At 51.1% G+C, this 20,984-nt stretch overlaps 1 protein-coding gene across 1 annotated transcript in view; it reads left to right on the top strand.

Moving 5' to 3' along the window:
• MYO7B (myosin VIIB) overlaps window positions 1–20,984 on the top strand; it is a 72,234-nt gene that overhangs the window by 45,679 nt on the left and 5,571 nt on the right. The window contains exons 21-38 of the mRNA XM_084779625.1: window positions 1,409–1,627; window positions 2,710–2,880; window positions 2,987–3,196; window positions 3,310–3,477; window positions 6,887–7,014; window positions 9,851–9,977; window positions 10,516–10,635; window positions 11,682–11,855; window positions 12,911–13,138; window positions 14,149–14,316; window positions 15,458–15,575; window positions 15,667–15,793; window positions 16,816–16,979; window positions 17,873–18,054; window positions 18,693–18,823; window positions 18,984–19,141; window positions 19,537–19,690; window positions 20,157–20,312. Coding sequence (XP_084635751.1) covers window positions 1,409–1,627; window positions 2,710–2,880; window positions 2,987–3,196; window positions 3,310–3,477; window positions 6,887–7,014; window positions 9,851–9,977; window positions 10,516–10,635; window positions 11,682–11,855; window positions 12,911–13,138; window positions 14,149–14,316; window positions 15,458–15,575; window positions 15,667–15,793; window positions 16,816–16,979; window positions 17,873–18,054; window positions 18,693–18,823; window positions 18,984–19,141; window positions 19,537–19,690; window positions 20,157–20,312 — 2,903 coding nt within the window. The remainder of the gene's footprint in view (window positions 1–1,408; window positions 1,628–2,709; window positions 2,881–2,986; window positions 3,197–3,309; window positions 3,478–6,886; window positions 7,015–9,850; window positions 9,978–10,515; window positions 10,636–11,681; window positions 11,856–12,910; window positions 13,139–14,148; window positions 14,317–15,457; window positions 15,576–15,666; window positions 15,794–16,815; window positions 16,980–17,872; window positions 18,055–18,692; window positions 18,824–18,983; window positions 19,142–19,536; window positions 19,691–20,156; window positions 20,313–20,984) is intronic.

Below are 20,984 nucleotides of genomic sequence, written 5' to 3' on the forward strand. Positions count from 1 at the left end.
GATGATGGCCACCCTTTTCCCAACATGGGGTCACTAGACTAACCATACAGACGGCACTTGTGTTGCAGTATTTATTCCCTTCTCTTCTTTCTCCCCAACACAGGCCCCAGATAATGGCTGTTCTTTGTGAATCTCTGTACCCTCTTGGCCCTCACTTGACCCCTTTGTTCTTATCTTGACTATGACTATAACTGTGGCATAAGAGGGTCACGTCAGCAGCTGGTCCCCACTTTCAGCACTCCATGCTCACCAAGTTCATGGTGATAGCTCTCACAGTATGGAGGAGTCACCTGAGTGCATTGTACTGAGTACACTGATTTAATCAATAGTAATTGCTCTATAAGCAACGGAACCGAAGCATAGAGGGCTTAAATAGATTTGCTCAGTAGTGGTACATCTGGCATCTGTGGGTCTGTGTGACTTTCAAACTCCTTAGGCTGGCCCACTGAGTTGGTCTTTGATCAAGTAACAGACTCATGCTGTAGACCCAGGGACTTCTGGGGCCTGGTGTAGATTGTTGTTTATCCCTTTCTTACTCCCCCATTTTAAAGACACCCTCCACCTGTGTGGGCTCCACATAGGAGCTCATTGCCCAGCAATATGGATGGTCAAGTCAGCTGGCCACAGAGAAGCCTGTGCCAGGCTATTTACATGGCATTAGTTACTTTCCTTTTTGCTTCTACAAAATGCCTGACAGAAGTACCTTAAGGGAGGAAGGGCTTGTTTTGGCATCTTGTTAGGAGGCTCATGGCAACAGAAATGCCAGGCTGCGGTCGCATTGCCTCCACCGTCAGGCAGCAGAGAGCAGTGGGTTCCTCTGCTCATCCAAGTTTCTCCTTCTTATACAGTGCAGAACCCTGACCCATGAGATGGTGCTGTCCAAACCTAGGGTAGATCTACTTAGCTCAACTAACCTTATCTTGAGAACTCTTCACAGACAAGCCCAGAGATTTGTTCCCAAAGTGCTTCTAGATCGTCCAAGTCCACAGTCAATATAAACATCACACATGGTCTTTACCAGGCACTCATTTAGTGCTTATTTGAATGGTAGGCTTGGCTCCAAGTTAAAGTAATTAATAGGCTCATGTACATTGATGGACATGTATATTTGTAACACCAGCAGTGGTATATTTGTACCAAAAAGCAGGTAAGGAAATTATATTGAGGGTCTCCCAAGGCATGCTACTCTCTGCTCTCTCAGGAAAGCAGTCTGTCAGTAAATCCTTTTAAAAATAATTTAATTAATTTATTCAGATTACAACTCAATTGTTATCCCATCACTTGTATCCTCCCTTTCCTCCCTTCCTCCCTCTTGCTTTCACCCTATTCTCCTCCCCTAGGTCTATGACCGAGGGGGGCCTCCTCTCCGACTATATGGTCATAGGCTATATACCTCTTTCTTCCACAGATTTTAGTGGGCTTTGAACGCCTGCAGGCCATTGCCCGGAGCCATCTGCTGATGCGACAGTTCCAGACATTGCGCCAGAAGATGGTGCAGCTGCAGGCCCGCTGCAGGGGCTACCTGGTGCGACAACAAGTCCAGGCCAAGAAGAGGGCCGTGGTAGTCATTCAGGCACATGCCAGGGGCATGGCTGCCAGGAGGAACTTGCGGCAACAGAAAACCACTGTAAGTGACCACTTGGTATAAAAGGGAAGTAGGATTGTCTGGGGCCGAGAGGGAAATTGATGAGCAGCCATTGAGAGTAGTTATGAGAAGGCCCTTTAGAATATTCAGCATTATCAAACAAAGACGTCTAAATCTACCCAAGTTACTAGAAACACAGCAAGACTCCAGGAAGCAAACTGGATGTGTCTAAGGCTATAATTTAGTAGTACAGAAGGGCTGGGGAAATAGCTCAGTTGGTAAGTGTCTTAGGGATTCTATTGCTGTGAAGAGGCCACGGCAACACTTATAAAGGAAAGCGTTTAATTGGGACTGGCTTACAGGTCAAAGATTTAGTTCATTATCCTCGAGGCAGGAAGTGTGGGGCATGAGGCCAACGTGGCGAGGAGAGGGAGCTGAGAGTTTTACATCTGGATTGGCAGGCAACAGGAAGAGACAGTGACACTGGGCCTGGCTTGAGCATCTGAAACCTGAAACCTCAGAGCCGGATTCCCCCCAGTGACATACTTCCTTCAACAAGCCACACTTAGTCCACCAAGGCCACACTTAGTCCACCAAGGCCACACTTAGTCCACCAAGGCCACACTTAGTCCACCAAGGCCACACTTATTAATAGTGCCACTCCCTATGGTCCTATGGGGGCTACCTTCATTCAAACCACCACAGTCAAGTACTTGACACATTTCCTTTTGCCATGATAAAAGACAAAACAACAACAACAAAACAAACAAACAAAAATCAAAACAACAACAATAACAAAAACCTGACAAAAGCTATTTAAAGGAGAAAGGGTTTATTTAGGAAAGTGAAGGTTGCAGGAAGTTGAAGCAGCTAAGCCTTCTTAAGACCAGTCAAGAGCATCTGACCAATTGAGTCCAGTAAAAGTTAATGTGAGTGTGCTAATGCTCAGATCTTTCCTCTACTAATATAATCTAGGATCAGATTGGTGCCCACGGAATAGTGCCACCCATGGTGGGTGGTCGCCCCACCTCAATTAATGTAACCGAGATAATCCCCCCATAGACATCCCCACGGACCAACCCGATCCAGACAGTTCCTTTAAGTGACCTTCTCTCTGTGTACAGGGACCTCAGGTCATTCTGGCTAAGCAGACACAGGGTCACGGTGCTGTCCCTGACAGAAAGCGGAAGTCCATCTATGACACTGTCACTGACACGGCGATGGTGGAGAAAGTGTTCGGATTCCTCCCAGCCATGATTGGAGGTCAGGAGGGCCCAGCCCCAACACGCTTTGAGGTAAGATAGCAAAAGCAGGCACGGGAGGACCCTTCTTGGGCTAACTGGAGCTAGTGGTGTGCACTCCACTGACTGACTCTATGTCTTCCTCATTTGGCCTTCCCAGGACCTGGAAGTAAAGACCCAGAAACTGCCTGAGATTGATCTGGATACAGTGCCCATGATGGATATGGCAGAAGAGGATGTGGACGGCCTGGCTGAGTATACCTTCCCCAAGTTCGCCGCAACTTACTTTCAGAAATCAGCCAGCCACACCCACATCCACAAGCCTCTTCGATACCCACTCCTCTACCACGAAAATGACACTGACTACTCGGTACCGGCTGTTCTCTGGTTCCTATGTGACCCAACCCTCTCCCCAACCCCAGAGCCCAAAGCCTGAGCTACTGTTTAGAGAAAATTAACCAGGCCTGCTGTCTCACTCTCCAGGCGGCTCTGACTGTTTGGACCATCATCCTGAGGTTCATGGGTGACCTTCCGGAGCCAGTGGTCTATGCCAGGAACAACCCGAGCGGCAGCGGAGTGGAGCGGCAGATCCATGACAAGCTGGGCAAGGACCCTGACACTCAGGGTCCACAGCACAACAGATCGGCACAGGTACGTGGTAAGGGCAGCAGACAGGGGTCCCCCAGAGAAGAACCTAGGAAGCTGGGTGGAAGCATCATCCGCTGAATCCAGTTCCTGAGACTTAAAGTCACGTGTCGAGAACAGTACCAGGACTATTGGGATTTTGCAGTCATGATGGGGAGGGTCTCCTGGACTCCGAATATTGGCTTCGATTCAAACCAAACTTCAATTAACATTAAAGAACAGAACAAAACAGATTTTTTTTTTTTTTTTAGCCTGGGCCTATAGTTCAGCTGGTAGAGTGTTTGTTTAGAATGACCAAAAGTCCTGAGCCTGGTCCCGAGTATTACACTCAGACAAGGTGGGGGGTGGGGCATACTTGCTAATCCATAACTCAAGTTCTAGAGGCAGGAGGATGAGGATTTCAAGGTCACTCTTGGCTACGTAGTAAGTTGGAGGCCAGAGAAAGAGCTGAGGAGAAAATAAAGAAGCAGGGCTAGGGAGATGACTCAGTGGACAGGAGCATTTGCCCTGCAAGCTTGAAAACCCACATAAAATCCCCTCGGTAGCACGTGCAGCTTAGCCTAGCATCCCGCTGAGGAAATGGGAGGAGGCAGAAGAATCCTCTGCAGCAGCTTGCCTGGTGTGTGCAGGGGTGATGAGGCCCCAGCTCAAAGAAGGTCAAAGGCGAGGGCTGGTTCCTGAGGCTGTCCTCTGACTTCCACATGTGCACTGTGCCATGCACACGCCTGCCACACACCTACACACACACACACACACACACACACACACACACACACACACACCAGACACCACTATTGAATGATAGATGGCCCACTTTACTTTTCTTCATTTACTCTCCAGGATGCCAGTCCTATAAAGTATTAATTCTTATGTTTATCTAAAGCTGATGAAGCGGCAGAGTAAAATGACTTTGTCCCCAAACCACAAAGAACACTATGTGGGAGCTGGCGTTAAGCTCACTCTGTTCAGTTCAGAGACCACTTTTTTTTTTCTCTTATTCTTTTCTGTGCCTAGGATTGAACGCCACCCCTGGTGCGTGCTAGGCATGCTAAACCCACCCCCAGCCCAAAGAACACGTTCTTGATCCATGTTCTACCATGCCCTCTGATGGAACTGCGGGGTGAGGGGCGGGTGGAGAGATGGCTGGTCAGCTAGCACACTGTCCCAGGAGCACAGCGATCTGAGTTCGAGACCGCTAGTGCTCTCCTGGGCTGGTTGGAGGAGGCACTAGCCAGAGAGCTAAGCAGTCAAGAATTCAAGTCCCAGAACCCATATCAAGGAGCTCCATATCAAACGCCTGTAACTCAGCTCCAGGGGAATCCAGTGCCTCTGTCCTCAGTGGGCATCTTATCCATGTGCACATACCCACCCAAAGATACACATAACTAAAAATCATTTTAAGCTAGGCGTTGGTGGCGCAAGCCTTTAATCCCAGCACTTGAGAGGCAGAGGCAAGTGGATTTCTGTGAGTTCGAGGCCAGCCTGGATTATAGAGGGAGTTTCAGGACAGCCAGAGCTGTTATACAGAGAAACCCTGTCTCAAAAACAAATACACAAACAAAAACAAAACAAAACAAGACAACAACAACATCATCATTTCAAAAAGCTATTTTTTAAGCTGAGTACGGCAACATACACCTGTAGCCCCAGAATTGGCAAGGTGAAGAGCTGAAGACAAGACCTTCCTGGCCAGCCAGCCTAGCCAAGGCAGTGAGCTCTGGGTTAGGTGAAGGACCCTGCCTCAAAAAGGAAAGTGGAGTGGGCTGGAGAGGATGGCTCGGCAGTTAAGAGCACTTGTTGCTGCTCTTCCAGAGGACCTGAGTTTTATTCCTAGCACCCACAATGGGCTATTTGTAACCACTTCTAATTCCAGTGCCATGGAATCCAGCACCCTCTTCTGGTCTCTTTGGACACATACACATGAAGCTTTAAAAAAATTAATATAGACAGTAATTGAAAAAGACACCTGATATTGATCTCTGGCCTTCATATACACCCACATACATGTGTATGTATACATGTGGCCTCACTCCCCACCCCACCCCCCACACAAGAACACCTCTTACATACACACAGTTTAAAAACAACTTAAAGCACCTTTTGGTCAAGGCCTCATTAAGGACTAACCAAAATGTAGAGGAATTAGTCAAGCAACAGTGACAGCCATCAAGAGCCCCACTGTAGAAGCCCAGGAAGGCTCCACACACCAGGCCACTGAGACCCTGCATGGAGACCTCTGAGGTCCCATTTGCTGAGGAACTACAGAGGAGCCTAAAGGTCTTTGCAGCCCTGGTTGCATGGACAACTCAACATCACTGGGGCTTCCTGACCTCTGAAGACATCAGCTCCGTCAGATATGAGTGTATCAGGTAGCAACTGCTGCTTAACAGGTCACCTCAAAGCACGGCAGCCTACAAGGGGGCTGGCCTGCTCTTTCTGAGAGCTGGGAGTGGCTTGGAGGGTCTCTCCTGAAGTTGCTGCCAAAGGGTCAGCGTTGGCTGATATAATCCATAGGCTTGACTTGATTGCACTCCTGAGATCCTGGGATGGTACATCTGTCCTGGCTAGGCGGTCCCTATCTTGAGCTCTCTGGGCATCCTCACAACATGGTTTTCCTTCACATTGAATGATCCAAGATGAGGGGAAAATGCATTATCTAGCCTTAGAAGTCACACACTTTGTGAGGCAGGGGGCATAGCCAGACAGGAATGTCAGAAGGTGGAGATCACACTGGAGACTGATGACCTTCCCAGGCAGACTCTGGGATGCGGTCTAGCTGGCAGCTCTGTCCTCTAAAGGGTGGACAGAGGGACACCGGACTACCTTCCCAAGGTCACATCTCAGATTTATTTCTTGCACATTTTTGTTAGCTAGGCCAAGCAAGTCCTGCCCATACTCCCAAACAATGTTTCACATTCAGTTCCTCTACCCGAAACCAGCTTTCCCCAGCCAGAGATGGTATCTAACCCCGTGTTGACCTCAACCCAAGCTCAGCCTCGTACCAAGCTCTAATGTGGGTAGCAAATTCTCATAATGATGCAGGTGGGCAGGGTGCATCCTCTGCCCCGACCTGTGCCACTGGCTATGGAAACTGAGCCAGAAAGTGGCTGAGTGTCAAAGGCAAATTCTCTAGTTCTGGTGGCTACCGGGTCAACCTCACGAGCATCACATCCCCCTTGGTCCCTTGTCTGCCTCCACGGAGAATAACCAGCTGGGACTGAGGATCCAGTGATATCTCCTCCATAAGCCTGAAGTGGTCCTCACAGGTCACTGGCCAGCTGAGCACATCTAGGAGATTTGTCAGTGTTGGAGTGGTACAGGGTTCTAGGCCGTTGCTTCCATCCCATGCGTCTGTTTCCTCCTTGGCAAGTAGGGATGGTCACGGCTGCGCTAACAACTGTCTGTGGGCTTTCAGGTGGCCAGCCGGCTGAAGATTGGTGACGAGGCATTCAAGGCTGATGGCCCCGTCTCTGACAGGCCCATGACGAACCTGGAGAAGGTGCACTTCATCGTGGGCTACGCCATCATGCGCCCAGGACTAAGGTCAGTGTCCGTTCCAGCTTCTGTTCAGACTATCAGGCCTCTGCACTAGCTCCTAGCCCATCTGCCTTGAGCTACCAGATAGTCAACAACTCTCTCAGCTGGTCCTGTAGGCCAGGTCTGAGCACAGCAGATGTCACAGCCACCCAGGGCACTCTGATTGCCCTGTTAAGAAAAGACACGAGGGGCTGAAGAGATGGTTCTGTTGGTTCTACACCTGCATTACAACCTGAATTTGATCCTTCAGAGCCCATGTCTAAATATACACATACATGCACACACATATACATACATACATACATACATACATACATACATACATACATACACATACACACACACACACACACACACACACACACACACACACACACACACATGCAAGCAAGCCAGGGAGAGCAGCAGCAATCCCTGTGCTAAAGGGGATCATTAGGACTTGCCTGCCAAATAATCCATATTAATGAGTGAGTGCCAGGCTGAGAGATCCTGTCTCAAAAAAATAGAAAAGGTGGAGCTCAACCAAGAAAAGCTTCTACAAGCCTCTACACATAGATGCACACAAACCTGTGCGTGAGAGGGAAACGGGGGAGAACTCTGCTGGTCAACACAGTTTTAAGGCAGGCTCACCATGGCCTCGAGAGGTACTCACTTTAATTTGCTGTCTCATTTTATTTTTGAGGTGGTGTCTCACTACATAGCACAGGCTAGCCCGGAACTTGTGATTTTCCTGCCTCAATGCTCTGGGCACCCACTCTAGAACAGGCTCTCTCGTACAAGACCCTGTAAATGAGAATGTTCTTTGTTATATTAATCATGTTAAAATAAATATCATACATACTTCATATGCAATTTGCTTTATAAGAATTAGGGCAAGACTGAAGAGATGGCTCGGTGGTTAAGAGCACCAACTACTCCAAAGGTCCTGAGTTCAATTCCCAGCAACCATGTGGTGGCTCACAACCATCTATGATGTAATCTGATGCCTTCTTCTGGCCTGCAGGTGTACATGCAGGCAGTGCACTGTATATATAATAATAAATAAATAAATCTTTAAAAAAGAAAGAATTAGAGCATGGAGTCTGGGTTACCTTATTCAGAATGATTTTTTGTTTTATTTCAATTCATTTACCTGAATTTTTCATGATTTAGTTCTCTCTCTCTCTCTCTCTTTTTTTAATCTTTTTTTTTTCAAGACAGGGTTTCTCTGTGTAGCCTTGGCTGTCCTAGACTCACTTTGTAGACCAGGCTGACCTTGAACTCATCCGTCTGCCTCTGCCTCCCGAGTGCTGGGATTAAAGGCATGTGCCACCATGCCTGGCGATTTAATTCTTTTTAATGGCTGAGTGACAATCAATTATATAAATGTACCACTTTTTAATCCATTCTTCTGTTAATGCGTATATATAGTTTGTTTCCAATTCCTAGCCTTAATGAAAAGAGCAGCAATGAGTGTAGCTGAGGAAGTATCTACGTGGTAGGTAAAGCATCCTTTGGGTGTGTACCCAAGGGTGATACAGCTCGGCCTGCAATTAGAGCTATTCCCAGTTTCCTGAGCTGCCATGTTGGTTTCTACAGTGGCTGTACAAGTTTGCACTCCCATCAGTTCCTTTTACTCCACATCTCCAACAGCGTGAGTTGTCATTTGCTTTATTTACTTTGGCCATTTTGACAGGTGTAAGAAGAAATTTCAAAGTAGTTTTTTACTTACATTTCCCTGATAACTAAGAATGTTGAACATTCCCTTAAGTTCTCCTAGGCCATTTGTATTTCCTCTTTTGAGAATGCTGTTTAGATCTGTGCCCCAATTTATTTATTTATTTATTTATTTATTTATTTATTTATTTATTTATTTTGGGTTTTTCGAGACAGGGTTTCTCTGTGTAACCTTGGCTGTCCTGGACTAACTTTGTAGACCTTAATCCTGAGTGCTGGGATTAAAGGCGTGCACCACCACCACCCGGCTCTGTGTCTCAATTTTAATTGTGGTGTTTGTTTTCTTGATGTCCATTTTTTTTTAGTTCAGTATATATTTAGATATCAGCCCTATATCATATGTGTAATTGATAAAAATCAACAAAAGAAATGGCAGAAAGTACACAAACTCACAAAAGTCAGGCATTTCACTACTGAATGACAAAAATCAAGAAGGAAATGAAAACTTTTCTAGAATTAAATGAAAATGAAAACACAACCTACCCAAACTTATGGCCCATAATGAAGGCTGCTCTAAGAGGCAAATTCATAATGCTAAGTGCCTACATTTAAAACAAACAAACAAACAAAACAAAACTGGAGAGATTTCATCCTAGGCATTTCTTAATCTAGTAAGTGGACAAACAAAATTAGACACCATATCCACTCTTTTCTGACCACACTGGAGGAGGTGCCCAACCCCAGGGTATGGGACGGTGCCTTAAGGCAGGGGAGAAGAGACGGAGGCTGAAGTAACTGTGAGGCTGGCAGGGTGGGGAGAAGATTGGTTTATACTGAACCAGGGAGTGAGGATGAAGGACAGCAGCAACATCAAGGAGGCAGAAGGCCATGGGCAGAGGCGGTGCAAGGCCATGGGCAGAGGCGGTGCAAGGCCATGGGCAGAGGTGGGGGTGGGGGGCGGCGTGGAGCAAAGACTCAAGGGAGGGAATACCCTGGAAGGAGGGCTAAAGGCAAGGATTTGATAAACTATGGCCGCGAGGCGGAAAGAGGCACCCTGGGAAGCCGTGATGGGACCAGTGCTATGACGAGACTGGGTAGGACGAGGCCCTCCACTACCATGTGCCTGAGTTCCCCGTAGTGTTCCTCTTGCTCCTCCCTCAGAGGCTATACGCTCTGTGTCTTTCAGAGATGAAGTCTACTGCCAGATCTGCAAGCAGCTCTCCGAGAACTACAAAATAAGCAGCTGGGCCCGGGGCTGGATTCTGCTCAGCCTCTGTCTGGGCTGCTTCGCACCCTCGGAGAGGTTCATGAAGGTGATGAGGGCTGGGCTGGGGAGGGCCCCGAGTCCTGGACCCTGGGCCATGTCCAGAAGTCACAGCTAATGAGCAGCAGTATCTACACACTCTAGCCCTCAGTTTTCCCAGCTGAGAGGATGTTTTACTCGGCTCCTTCCCGCTCCTACCCAGGAGTGCAGGGACACTGCCTCTGGTCCCAGGCACATACCCTTTAAGACTAAATTGGAGATAGACTGAGGATGTAGCTCAGTTGATAGTGTGCTTGCTGAGCATGCACGAAGCCCTGGATCCGGTCCCCAGCACTGCAAAAAAAAAAAAAAAAAAAAAAAGGAAATGGCGATGCACCCTGTACCAGCCCTCAGGATGTAGAAGCAGGGGGCATCAGATCCAACTGCCTCACAAAGTGTTGAACCCATCGATGGACAGTTAGGATAGGCAGGCACTGTCAGATGAGTCACACCTCCGGCAATGGCGAGTTTGACGTTGACGTGCACAGGAAATAGAAGAGGCCTCCATTTTGAATGTCTTTCTCCTCCCACCCTTTTCCCATCACCAGTATCTGCTGAATTTCATTAGTCAAGGGCCCCCCAGCTATGGGCCCTTCTGTGCCGAACGCCTGCAACGCACCTTCGCCAACGGGGTGCGTGCGGAACCCCCTACCTGGCTGGAGCTACAGGTAAGTGCTGGCATAGACTAGGACAGCCTGTCTAGGCCTTTGTCCTTGGCTCCTCCCACCTTCTCTGTGTGAGAGCACGTATGCGTGTGCATGTTCGTGCCACAGCATGCACACAGAGGTCAGACAATATCTTACTGCTGTAAGCTCTCTCCTTCTACCATACTGGTACCAGGAGTTAAACTCAGGGCGTGGTGCATCAGTCTTGGCAAAAATTGCCTTTTCTAGCTCAGCAAGCTCACTGGCCCCTCTGCTGCACCTTCCGGGCCATCCCTTCTTCTCAGCATGACACAGGCTTCGGAGCCACCCTCCCCACCCCTCAATCCACGATCCTGTGCTGTTCCTGTTTCCTGCCTGCCTGCATAGGAAGATAAAGCTACCGCGCTTGCGTTCTGCTCTGCACAGAGAGCACAAACTGATCGCCTCTAGCTTCTAACCCTCGCCTGTCGCCTTTTGTAGTAGCTCTGCTATTTGTTGGGGGCTGGCACCACCTCTGCCTGCTTTGTCTCATGACCCCCAGGGGTTCTCAAGACCTTGGAAAGGGTCACTCCAGACCACCAGGATAGAGGGAGTACGCTGGCTCATGCCAGTGTCCGGTACTGCCCCGGGGAGGGACAGCAGGCCTCCCCTGGCCGCATTCCCTTCACGCTCTCTCTTCAGTTCCTAAGTCCCCAGAACTGCCTTCCCATAAGTCCTGAACTGTAGGTGGACATAAAGCCACCTCACATCCATGCGGTGTCGTGCTTAAGACCCAATGGCTCTGTTGTCTGAGTCAACCTCAGCGCCTCGGCCTTGCATCTGAGTGTGGCCCATTATGGGGTGCAAGCTGCACCCCAGCGCTGCAGAGACTACCTCTGAAAAGTCCACGACTCATCTGCTGGGGGTGGGCAACACAGACCACGGGACCCCGCCAAGGCACAGCGAGACCCTGGGTCTTCTGAAGGAGTCACCCTTAGACCTCCACAGGGACCCGCAAACTTAGGGATGGGAAGGCTCTAGAGCAAAGTGCTGGGACCCAGGACTGAGGTGCACCACCTGTCTGTCCCCAGGCTGTCAAGTCCAAGAAGCACATCCCGATCCAGGTCATCCTGGCAACTGGAGGGAGCCTGACCATCTCTGTGGACTCCGCCTCCACCTCGAGAGAAATCTGCCAGCACATTGGCCAGAAACAGGGCCTCAAGGACCAGCTGGGCTTCTCCCTCCAGGTTGCTGTCTATGACAAGGTATCAAGCAGGAGCCATAGCCTACATATGCCTCTCATACATACCCTGAAGCTGAAGTGTACCTATTAACCTGCCCTGCCTGCATCCTCAGCCACCGCGCACGCGTGCGAGCACACACACACACACACACACACACACACACACACACACACACACACACCATACACATATGATATATATATAACATATATAGACATGCACATATATATATATGTATACACAGATATTTGTATGTACACATGCATACAAGTGTGTGCGCGCACATATACATACATATGTACACACACACACACACAGCCACACACACACACACACACCAGATGTCCAGTCCTCCTGTCTGCATATTCACAGGCCAGCAGCTGCAACTTTACCCAGATAGGGCTAGACATGAGCCTTCACCCCCAAACTCAGGAACAGTAACACTCTGCCTGTGGGAGTCCTACTTTACCTCCTTTAGGAGGTGTTTTGGGAAGTGATGGACAGACCACGATCCCTATGAAGACACCTTCCAGGACAGTTCAGTTGGCAAATTGTGTACAAAACATGAGAGCTGAATTTAATGTCCTAGAATCTTGTGACTAATGTGAACATGGTGACATTGGCTGCAACTCTGCATGGATGGTGATAAGAGGATCTCAGGAGCACATGGCTAGCAAATCTAACCCAAACAGTGAGTTCTGGGTTCAATGAGAGCTCCTGTCTCAAAAACTAAGATGGAAAGCAATAAAGGAAGATTTGCCACCCACTTGTGACCTCCACAAACCTGCACATATACATATACACACACACATATATACACCCATACACACACACAAACACATATATACATACATACACACACATATATATACACTCATACACACACACACACACACACACACATAAAGGGAAAGAAAGAAGCATTTTAGTGTCCAAGTGGACTCAGGCGTAGCTTCTTGGCCCCCACAGGGCATCCCAGTCTCTGTCTACCACACACACTGTTAAGGGTAGATATCTATGTTGGGGCATGGCATGTAACAGCTACTAACCCCTCCTGTCCCCAATTCTGGCTTCAGTTTTGGTCCTTGGGCAGTGGCTGTGACCATGTGATGGATGCTGTGGCCCAGTGTGAGCAACTGGCCCAAGAGAGGGGAGAGAGCCAGGGCCAGTCCCCCTGGCGCATCTACTTCCGGAAGGAGTTCTTCACCCCTTGGCATGACTCCCGGGAGGACCCCGTGAGCACTGAGCTCATTTACCACCAAGTCCTCCATGGAGTATGGTCTGGCGAATATATCTTTGACAAGGTGAGGAGCCCTGAGAATTGACCCCATCCATAGCCTGTTGACCATCAGTATGTCCCTCAGTATAGGGACCCCGTGGCAATGTAAGTACTAAAGAATATGGCAGACAGGAGGCAGAGAAATGAGAGATGGAAAGGCGGTCACAAGGGTGCAGATGTGGGGTCTGTACTGGACACAGCCATCTCCCTCTGGGCCTGGCCTGTTTCTTCTTCCCGTGGGTTGCAGGTTTGCTTGGCCTCTGGGATCCTTGGCATCCACAGCATCAGGCATGGACGGCCTCCCTACCTGGGTCAGACTGCCTGGCCTCCCATAGCAGCTGCTCGTGGGGCGGCAGGTTCTGAGCATCGGGGATACAGCCTCAGAGCTAGAGCTGTGACTCAGATGGTAGATTTAACGGTGCCCTGGACTTGATCCTGGCATAGCATAAACTGAGCATGACAGTGGCCACCTGTAATCAGTCCCACCGCTGGGAGGTGGAGGCGAGAGGAGCAGAAGTTCAAGGTTATCCTCGGATACATAGGGAGTTTGAGGCCAGTCTGAGATACATGAAAGCTATTCTAAGGGTTGGGGGAGAGAAAGAATGGGGGGAAACTAGGAGGAAGAGGAGGAAGAAAATGTAGAGAACAGAGGGGATGAGAGGGGGAAGGGAAAAGATGTGGATTCACATCTGGGAGTGAATTAAATGCCAAGCGCTTTAACAGTGGGGTGCACTGTGGTGATGTGGCAACAGGTGCAAACACCCTGTACCACATCAGGAGGCTGTTCTTGGGGCCCAGCAGCCACAGCCATCTCAGCGAGCTGCCTGGAAGGGACAGCCACGATGTTCTCTTGGTGTGGGAGGATTCAGTCCAACTTAGAGAAGCCGTATAGGGGAGGGGTTAGGACAGACGGCTGCTCTGGCCTCCTATCTTGTGTGAGAGGCTGGTGAGCCCCATTGCGCTGCGGCAGGAGCAGCCTCAAATGGAGACTGTGTTTGCCCTTACTCACACCTCTCATGCTGGCCCGGCACACAGGAGGAAGAGCTGGTAGAGCTGCTGGCCCGGCACTGTTATGTGAAGCTTGGCGCCACACTGAAGAGTGATGCTGTCCAGGAGCTGTTGCCCAGCTGTGTTCCCTCCAAGCTGTACCGGACCAAGGCTCCGGAGAAGTGGGCTAGTATTGTCACCACCGCCCATGCCAAGGTCAGTCTGTGGCAGGCTGGGCACTCTGGGCCTACTCTGACCCTAAGCTTTCCCTTGACGAGGAGATGAGAGGGAATGGATCCCTTCCCCCACGTGCCTTCCCACAGGCTAGGGACCAGGACACTTTAATGGGCACAACCCCGACTCAGGGACAAATTGTCTCCTTTATCTCAGCACCTCACCACAGGGTCCTGTCGCCTGTCCTCCTCCGTCTAGGTGGGTCTCTTGATCCCTAACTGCTCTGCCCAGCAGTGCCTAGCCTACCCTGTCTTCTGGGGCTAGATATCCCACAGCTGCGGAACTTTGGCAGTTCTGAGGCCCGGGCACAGGCCCACCATTTCTGCCCTTGGTGCTTTCCTCCAAGCTCCTCAGTGTCCCCTCACCAGGCTCACTGGAAGTCTTAGGTCAGTGTGTAAACGTTCTAAGTGGTTGGTACATGTGGCAAATGGCCAAATCACTCTTTGTGCATGATGTGGCTGCTTACAAGCCTAAAGTCGTTACATGAATGTTTCAAAGTGGAAACTAGAAATGACATTTGATCCAACAGAGGAAGAAAACTTGGATGCATTATAGATACAGAACAGCAGGACTTATTAGGAAGGGAAAAGACAAGCCCGATAAAGGAAAGGACTGAAAGGAAGACAGAAGCAGGAACCTCTGGGAGAGGTCTCTAAATGCGACGAAAGCCACAGTGAGGTACCCAGGATCCAAGGCCACACAGGAACACGGCCCTCATAGGTGTTCCGGCCTATGCTAGTCAGTGTGCTATTACCGTAATGAAATAGCAGAGATAAAAATCTACTTAAAACGAGGAAGGGAGATGTGGAGATGGCTCAGTGGATAAAGAGCTCGCTGTGCAAGGCTGACAACCTGAGTTCAGGTCTCCAGACCCCGTGAAAAGCTGGATGAGGTGGCACAGGCATGCGCAATCCCAATGTGTACCTCCAGGAAGATGGGAGGCAGGGACAAGAGAATCTCCAGAAGCCTGGGAGCCAGCTAGCCTAGCGTGGGCAACAGTGAGCAAGAGGAGACTTTGTGTCAATCAAGGGGGAAAGCAAAGGACCACTATTGGAAGTTGTCCTTTGCCCTCCCATGTGGCGGGGTGATGGAGGTGATGCCTGGTGTTTTCCACTCCATACAGGCCCCGTACACCCAGTCGAAAGCCACACCACTGGCGGTGAAGGAACAGACAGTGGAGACTGCCCGTTTTCTGTGGCCCCTGCTCTTCTCCCGGTTATTTGAAGTCACCACTGTCTCTGGTAAGAACATCTGGTGTGATGGGGCTGGGGCAGACAGGGAGCTGCTCCTGGTAGCCAGTTTGGCCTTCACTCTGGGTTCCCTTTTGGCCAGGCCCCCGCCTTCCCAAGACACAGCTGATTCTGGCCATTAACTGGAAGGGGATGTACTTCCTGGACCAGAGGGAGAAAACACTGCTGGGGTTGTCCTTCGCAGAGGTCATGGGTCTGGTCACCAACAGGTAAACCTCAAGTCGGTTGCGTCCCAACCTATATCCTTGGTTTAGATGTATATGAAACTTGAGGACAGATATAAAGAGGGGACAATGTTGTCAGGAACCAGGCTGCTGTGGCAGGACAAGGAGAGCAACGAAAGACTCGGGGTTCCCCCCCCCCACACACACACACACTCATAGGGTTCTCAACTCCTAGGAATTCTTCCAAGCCATCTAGGAAGCTCTGCCATGCTCCACAACAGCTTCCTGATCATAGTCTTGAGAGGTGGTTGCACCAGTCACACAGTACCACTGTACCCTGGGGTCAACTGTCTACTCTTCCTGGACAACTCAAAGTCCTCACAGCATCACCTGTTGTATCAGCGAATTGTCCTGTTGCTATGCAAAGCTACCTGGCACAAGCAACGTAAGGGAGGGAGGGTTTGTTTTTACCCACCGTGTGAGGGTCCCCAGTCCATCATGGTGGGAAAAGCAGGCAGCAGGAGCTGGGAGCAGCGGGGAGCATTGTGTCCATGGTCAGGAAGCAGAGAGAGATGAGTGCTGGTGCTTTCTTTCTCTTTCTTCCCACATCAGTGAACCCAATCTAGAAACTCCATTGCATACACCCAGAGGTTTGACACCTAGGTGCTAACGAGGTGACAATTAGTATGAACTATTTCACTCATTCTTCTGTAGAGAAGTAAACTGAGGCACACCAGCTAGGCAACTGTCCCAGGCTCCAGAAACTTACAGTATTCTGTGTGGTGTTCCTCATTATATGTTCACAGCAGCCTTATGTGCTGGGGAATGGCACGCCCCAGTGCCTCTGCAACCCAGGGAGCTGCTAGCCACTTGTCCATCACCCAAGGTGCTGCCTGGGACTTGGGCTAACCTGGACTCAGACCAAGCTCTTTCAAGGACCCTGGAAGAGTCCTTTGTTTTCTAATGTACAGCACAGGAATTGTCACTTTCCCAAAGGCTGCTGGGGGGACTGAAACAAGAGAGAGCAGGGCAGGCTCTAGGTCACACTACACCCTTTGTGTCCCTAGGGAGGCTCCAGGTGGGCAGAAACTTCTCCTGTCCACCCTGCACGAAGAATACGAGTTCGTCTCCCCCAGCAGCGTGGCCATTGCCGAGCTGGTGGCTTTGTTCCTGGGAGGCTTGAAGGAGAGGTCTGTGTTCGCCATGGCCCTACAAGACAGGAAGGCCACAGGTACCTGTTGGGAGAGGGGACGGGCGGCAGCTCACAGGACCAGTAGAGAAGGGTGACTTTCTCATGTCCACGAGACCCAAAGCAAGGCTTAGAGACTTGAGCATCCATGTTATGGGGTCAGCTTCAGCAAGATCCCCAACTGAAAGGGTTAAAGGAGGAAGTCGTCCACATACAGCCCACCAAGGGCACCGATGCTCTCACAGTCACTAGCAAGGACTTGCGCACTAACTCTACAATCATCCTATTAGCCCATCTTACAGACGCAAGACCAGAGGCTCAGACAGGGGGATAGTTCACCAAGTACCACACAGCCTTCCCCAAAAGCCCTCACTCCTACAAGAGCTGGGCTCGACCCTATAGGCCAGCACTAGGCTCCACACTTCAGCCACTGAGGCTGGTTTACAGGCATTGTAGGCCATGCCACTGGCTGGCATTCAGATGAAAGGGCTCCATAGGAATTCTTAAACCCTGAGGAACATCAGAGCGTTGCCCTGTTTCCCCGTTAGTCCTCATGCATGGCTGTCTAGGAAATACCACAAGCGGCTCACAGATTTGCACATGGGTTCAGAGGTCATGTCACAGAACACTCTAGCCAGACATAAAAACCACCAGCTGTGTAGTCTGCCTCCTCCCAGGCCCCCACCCAGCTCCTGGTTAAGTCCCAGAAGTCTATGAGACTGGAGCTGCTAGGACAGTTCCTGTGCCTTGCCTGTCACCAGCAGGCGACAGTTCCACACCGTCCTCTCAGAGTGGCCTCAAGCCCGTGATTCTGTGCCTCGGTTTCTTCATATGTCAAAGGATACCACCTCTGAAATGACTGTGCAGTCTGGGGACTCGGGAGAGCCGTAGGCAGATGTGGCATTCATGTCTCTTCATGTGACCTGTACCCACAGAGGATGTCACCCTTCTGCCCTTCAAGAAAGGGGACTTACTGATCCTAACCAAGAAACAGGGACTGTTGGCCTCAGAGAACTGGGTCCTGGCCCAGAATGACAGAACAGGCAAGACAGGGCTGGTGCCCACGTCCTGCCTCTACACCATCCCCGCGGTCACGAAGCCCTCAGCCCACCTTCTGGTACGTCACATGCACATCTCTGACCAGCAGGGTCTTGGGATACTTACACTGGGGCCTCACATACCATCTCCCTCATAGAGAACCAGCAGGACCGCATGGGCATTAGGGCAGCTCTGCCATCCCTAGAGTGACAGTGAGGTTGACATCTTTATGCAGGAGAACTTAGTAGGTCCTCGGTAAAAGTTGCTCTCTTCCTCTCACTATGAAAAGGTCTTGGAGACAAACACCGTTCCTCAGTCCAGGGTGTCCACATCTTCCCCTGCCCCAAGGATGCCCCTGTGCCAGCTAGCCCCAAAAGCTGCTCTTTGGGAAGCCAGAGACAGGCAGGCCCTCTAACGTGCGCACAGTAGGTGCCTGGTAGATGGCCCTAAGCCCGCAACTCTAGGTTGCCATTAACAACAGCTCCTAAGTCCCTCAGCAGAGCAGTCCTAAGGAAAGAGAGCCATGGGCTGTGAGACCCAGAGTGGCCACACGCTGAGAACTAGGTGGACAGACCCCCCCAGATGCTAATCTGGCTAAAGAAAAAGAAGGCGGCAGAGACCTTTTCCACCTCATCGAGGCAGCTAACTTGGGAGAAGCCTAAAACAAAAGCCTTGTGGGAAGCGGCGCCTGGCTAACCGCGAGCCTACCCCCTGCAGAGCTTGCTGGCCATGTCGCCAGAGAGAAGGAAGCTGGCAGCCCAGGAGGTGCGGGCTTCAGAGCCGCCGGCTGAGGAGCAGCCCACAGAGCCACCATATACCCTGGAAGAGTTCTCCTACCAATTCTTCAGGTGCACTTCCGGTTCCCAGGGCAAGGGCTGCCAGAGTCCGGGGTGGCGGGTGCACAGCCAGGGGTACAAGAAGGAGAAAACAGCAAGCCACCTTTGAGAGGCCAAACAGGGCCAGAGAAATCCTCCGCACCGGCCCTCACGCCAGCTCTGTCTCTGGCAGAGCTCCAGAGAAGGAGACCATGAGAGGGGCCACAATGCCGATGGCCCGAAGCCGGGGCCATCTGTGGGCGTACTCCCCAGAGCCGCTGCGCCAGCCACTGCTCAAACGTGTCCACGACAAAGCCGGACTGCGGGATGCAGCCTGCCAGATCTTCCTTGATATCCTTCCTACAAGCCTGTTCTAGCTGCAGGCAAGCCTGGGGGCATACCCACCTGGGTCCCCTCCAGACCCCACAGCCACCTGTGAGGGGCCAGGCCTCACAGTGAGAAAAGCATGTTGTGGCTCCCTGCAAGGATGCTTGAGGCTCAGGAAAGGGCCTGGAGAAAAAAACGTCAGTATGGGGTGGGGCCCAGTTTAGAGTTCAGGGGAAGCCTGGGTCAGGGCTTAGAGTGTTCACTGGTCCAGAGGTCAGTTTGGGACTTGGTTCAGGGGTCAGTGAGTGGCTCAGTTCAGGGTTCAACCTGGGCCCAAGGGGGCAGCATTGGGCCAGCGTTAAGGCTCTGGTGGACGTCCACTGAGGCTGCCTGGGTACTGTTGTCCTTCACAGTCACACCCATTCTCAAGTACACAGGCGACTACCCGTCGCGGCAGTCGTGGCACAGCGTGGAGCTCACAGACCAGATGTTCTCGTTAGCCCTGCAGGACCCGGCTCTTCAGGACGAGCTCTACTGCCAGATCCTGAAGCAGTTGACCCACAACTCCATCAGGTCTGCCGAGGTGTAGCCTCCTGTCCTGGGCCCTGGACCAGGCCTCTGCTAGGGGGAAACAGCCACTCACAGGTCTGGATCCACACCCAGCAGCCGAAGCGGCCAGGAGAAGTCCAGGGCCCTGTGTGTTCTACTAGTACCTAAGGGTGCTTGACAAAGGAGGGACAAAGGAGGATGGCCCACTGCCATCCCTCTTCTATGTGACCTGGGCAGAACGTGGCCTCTCTGAACCCATTCCCACAGGATGGGCAGTGGTACCCGTCTTGTCATCAGGGCATGAAAGTGTCCTATTGCACTGGACAGCTGGGTTGTAAGCTGGCATAATGTCACCCTGGTGTGTACTGTGTCCCCGCTTCCTAGCCAAGCTCCCAAACCCATAGGCCCAAGTGTCCCATTTCTCCTTCTGAGATTCCCAGTTGGCCTGGCACGGCACAGAGCCCTACCACTGATGGGTGCTACCCCGCAGGTTCAGTGAAGAGCGAGCCTGGCAGCTACTATGGCTTTGCACGGGCCTTTTCCCGCCAGGCAAGGCGCTGCTGCCCCATGCTCAGAAGTTCATAGACTCCCGGAAGAAGAAGCCGCTGGCTCCCGACTGCAGCCGAAGGCTCCACAGGGTTCTCAGGTAAGTCTCATGCCCTGGAGCACCAACCCTCGCTCATCTCAGGACAGGTATAGGTGAGTATGGCCCTGTGTGACCTCATGTTCCCTCCCAAGAAGGTGGGACCACATAGAGGAAGGGACAGGAGGCCCAGTAGGGTTCCAGGCAGGCATGATGCACCGAGATGCTCCAATCAGGATTAGTAGCCATCTTACCTATGGCTTCCCTGCCCCACCTCTGCCCAATCAGAACATGAGAGTCAACTGGTGGCCCAGCATGACCGAGGCATCTTAGTCCAGCCCAGGGTGGTCGAGGTTAGAGGCTTGTCCCTCCTAACCCTTGTACCGTCTCCTCCCTCCCTCCTATCATCCAGAGTGTTTCCCCATGGAGCTCTGTCAATCCCCATCAACCCTAGAGTGACAGGGAAGTTGACATGTTTACGCAGGCACTTAGTAGGTGTTTGATAAAGGTTGCTCTCTCCCTCTCACCATGGACATGTCCTGGGAACAAAAATCAACCTTCCTCAGCCCCTGCTTCATTTCAGACACGATCCCAGAGTGCCCACATCTTCCCCTGTCTGTAGGATATGAGGCTCCTGCCTTCCCTATCTTGGCCCTGACCATGATGAATGTGGGCTGACAGTTGAGTGTGGGTAGCCACTGCAGTCATGGAGGAAGTAGCATCCTTTGAAAGGCC

This window comes from Acomys minous (genome assembly GCF_964271855.1).
Source record: "Acomys minous genome assembly, chromosome: 4".
Taxonomy (NCBI): domain Eukaryota; kingdom Metazoa; phylum Chordata; class Mammalia; order Rodentia; family Muridae; genus Acomys; species Acomys minous.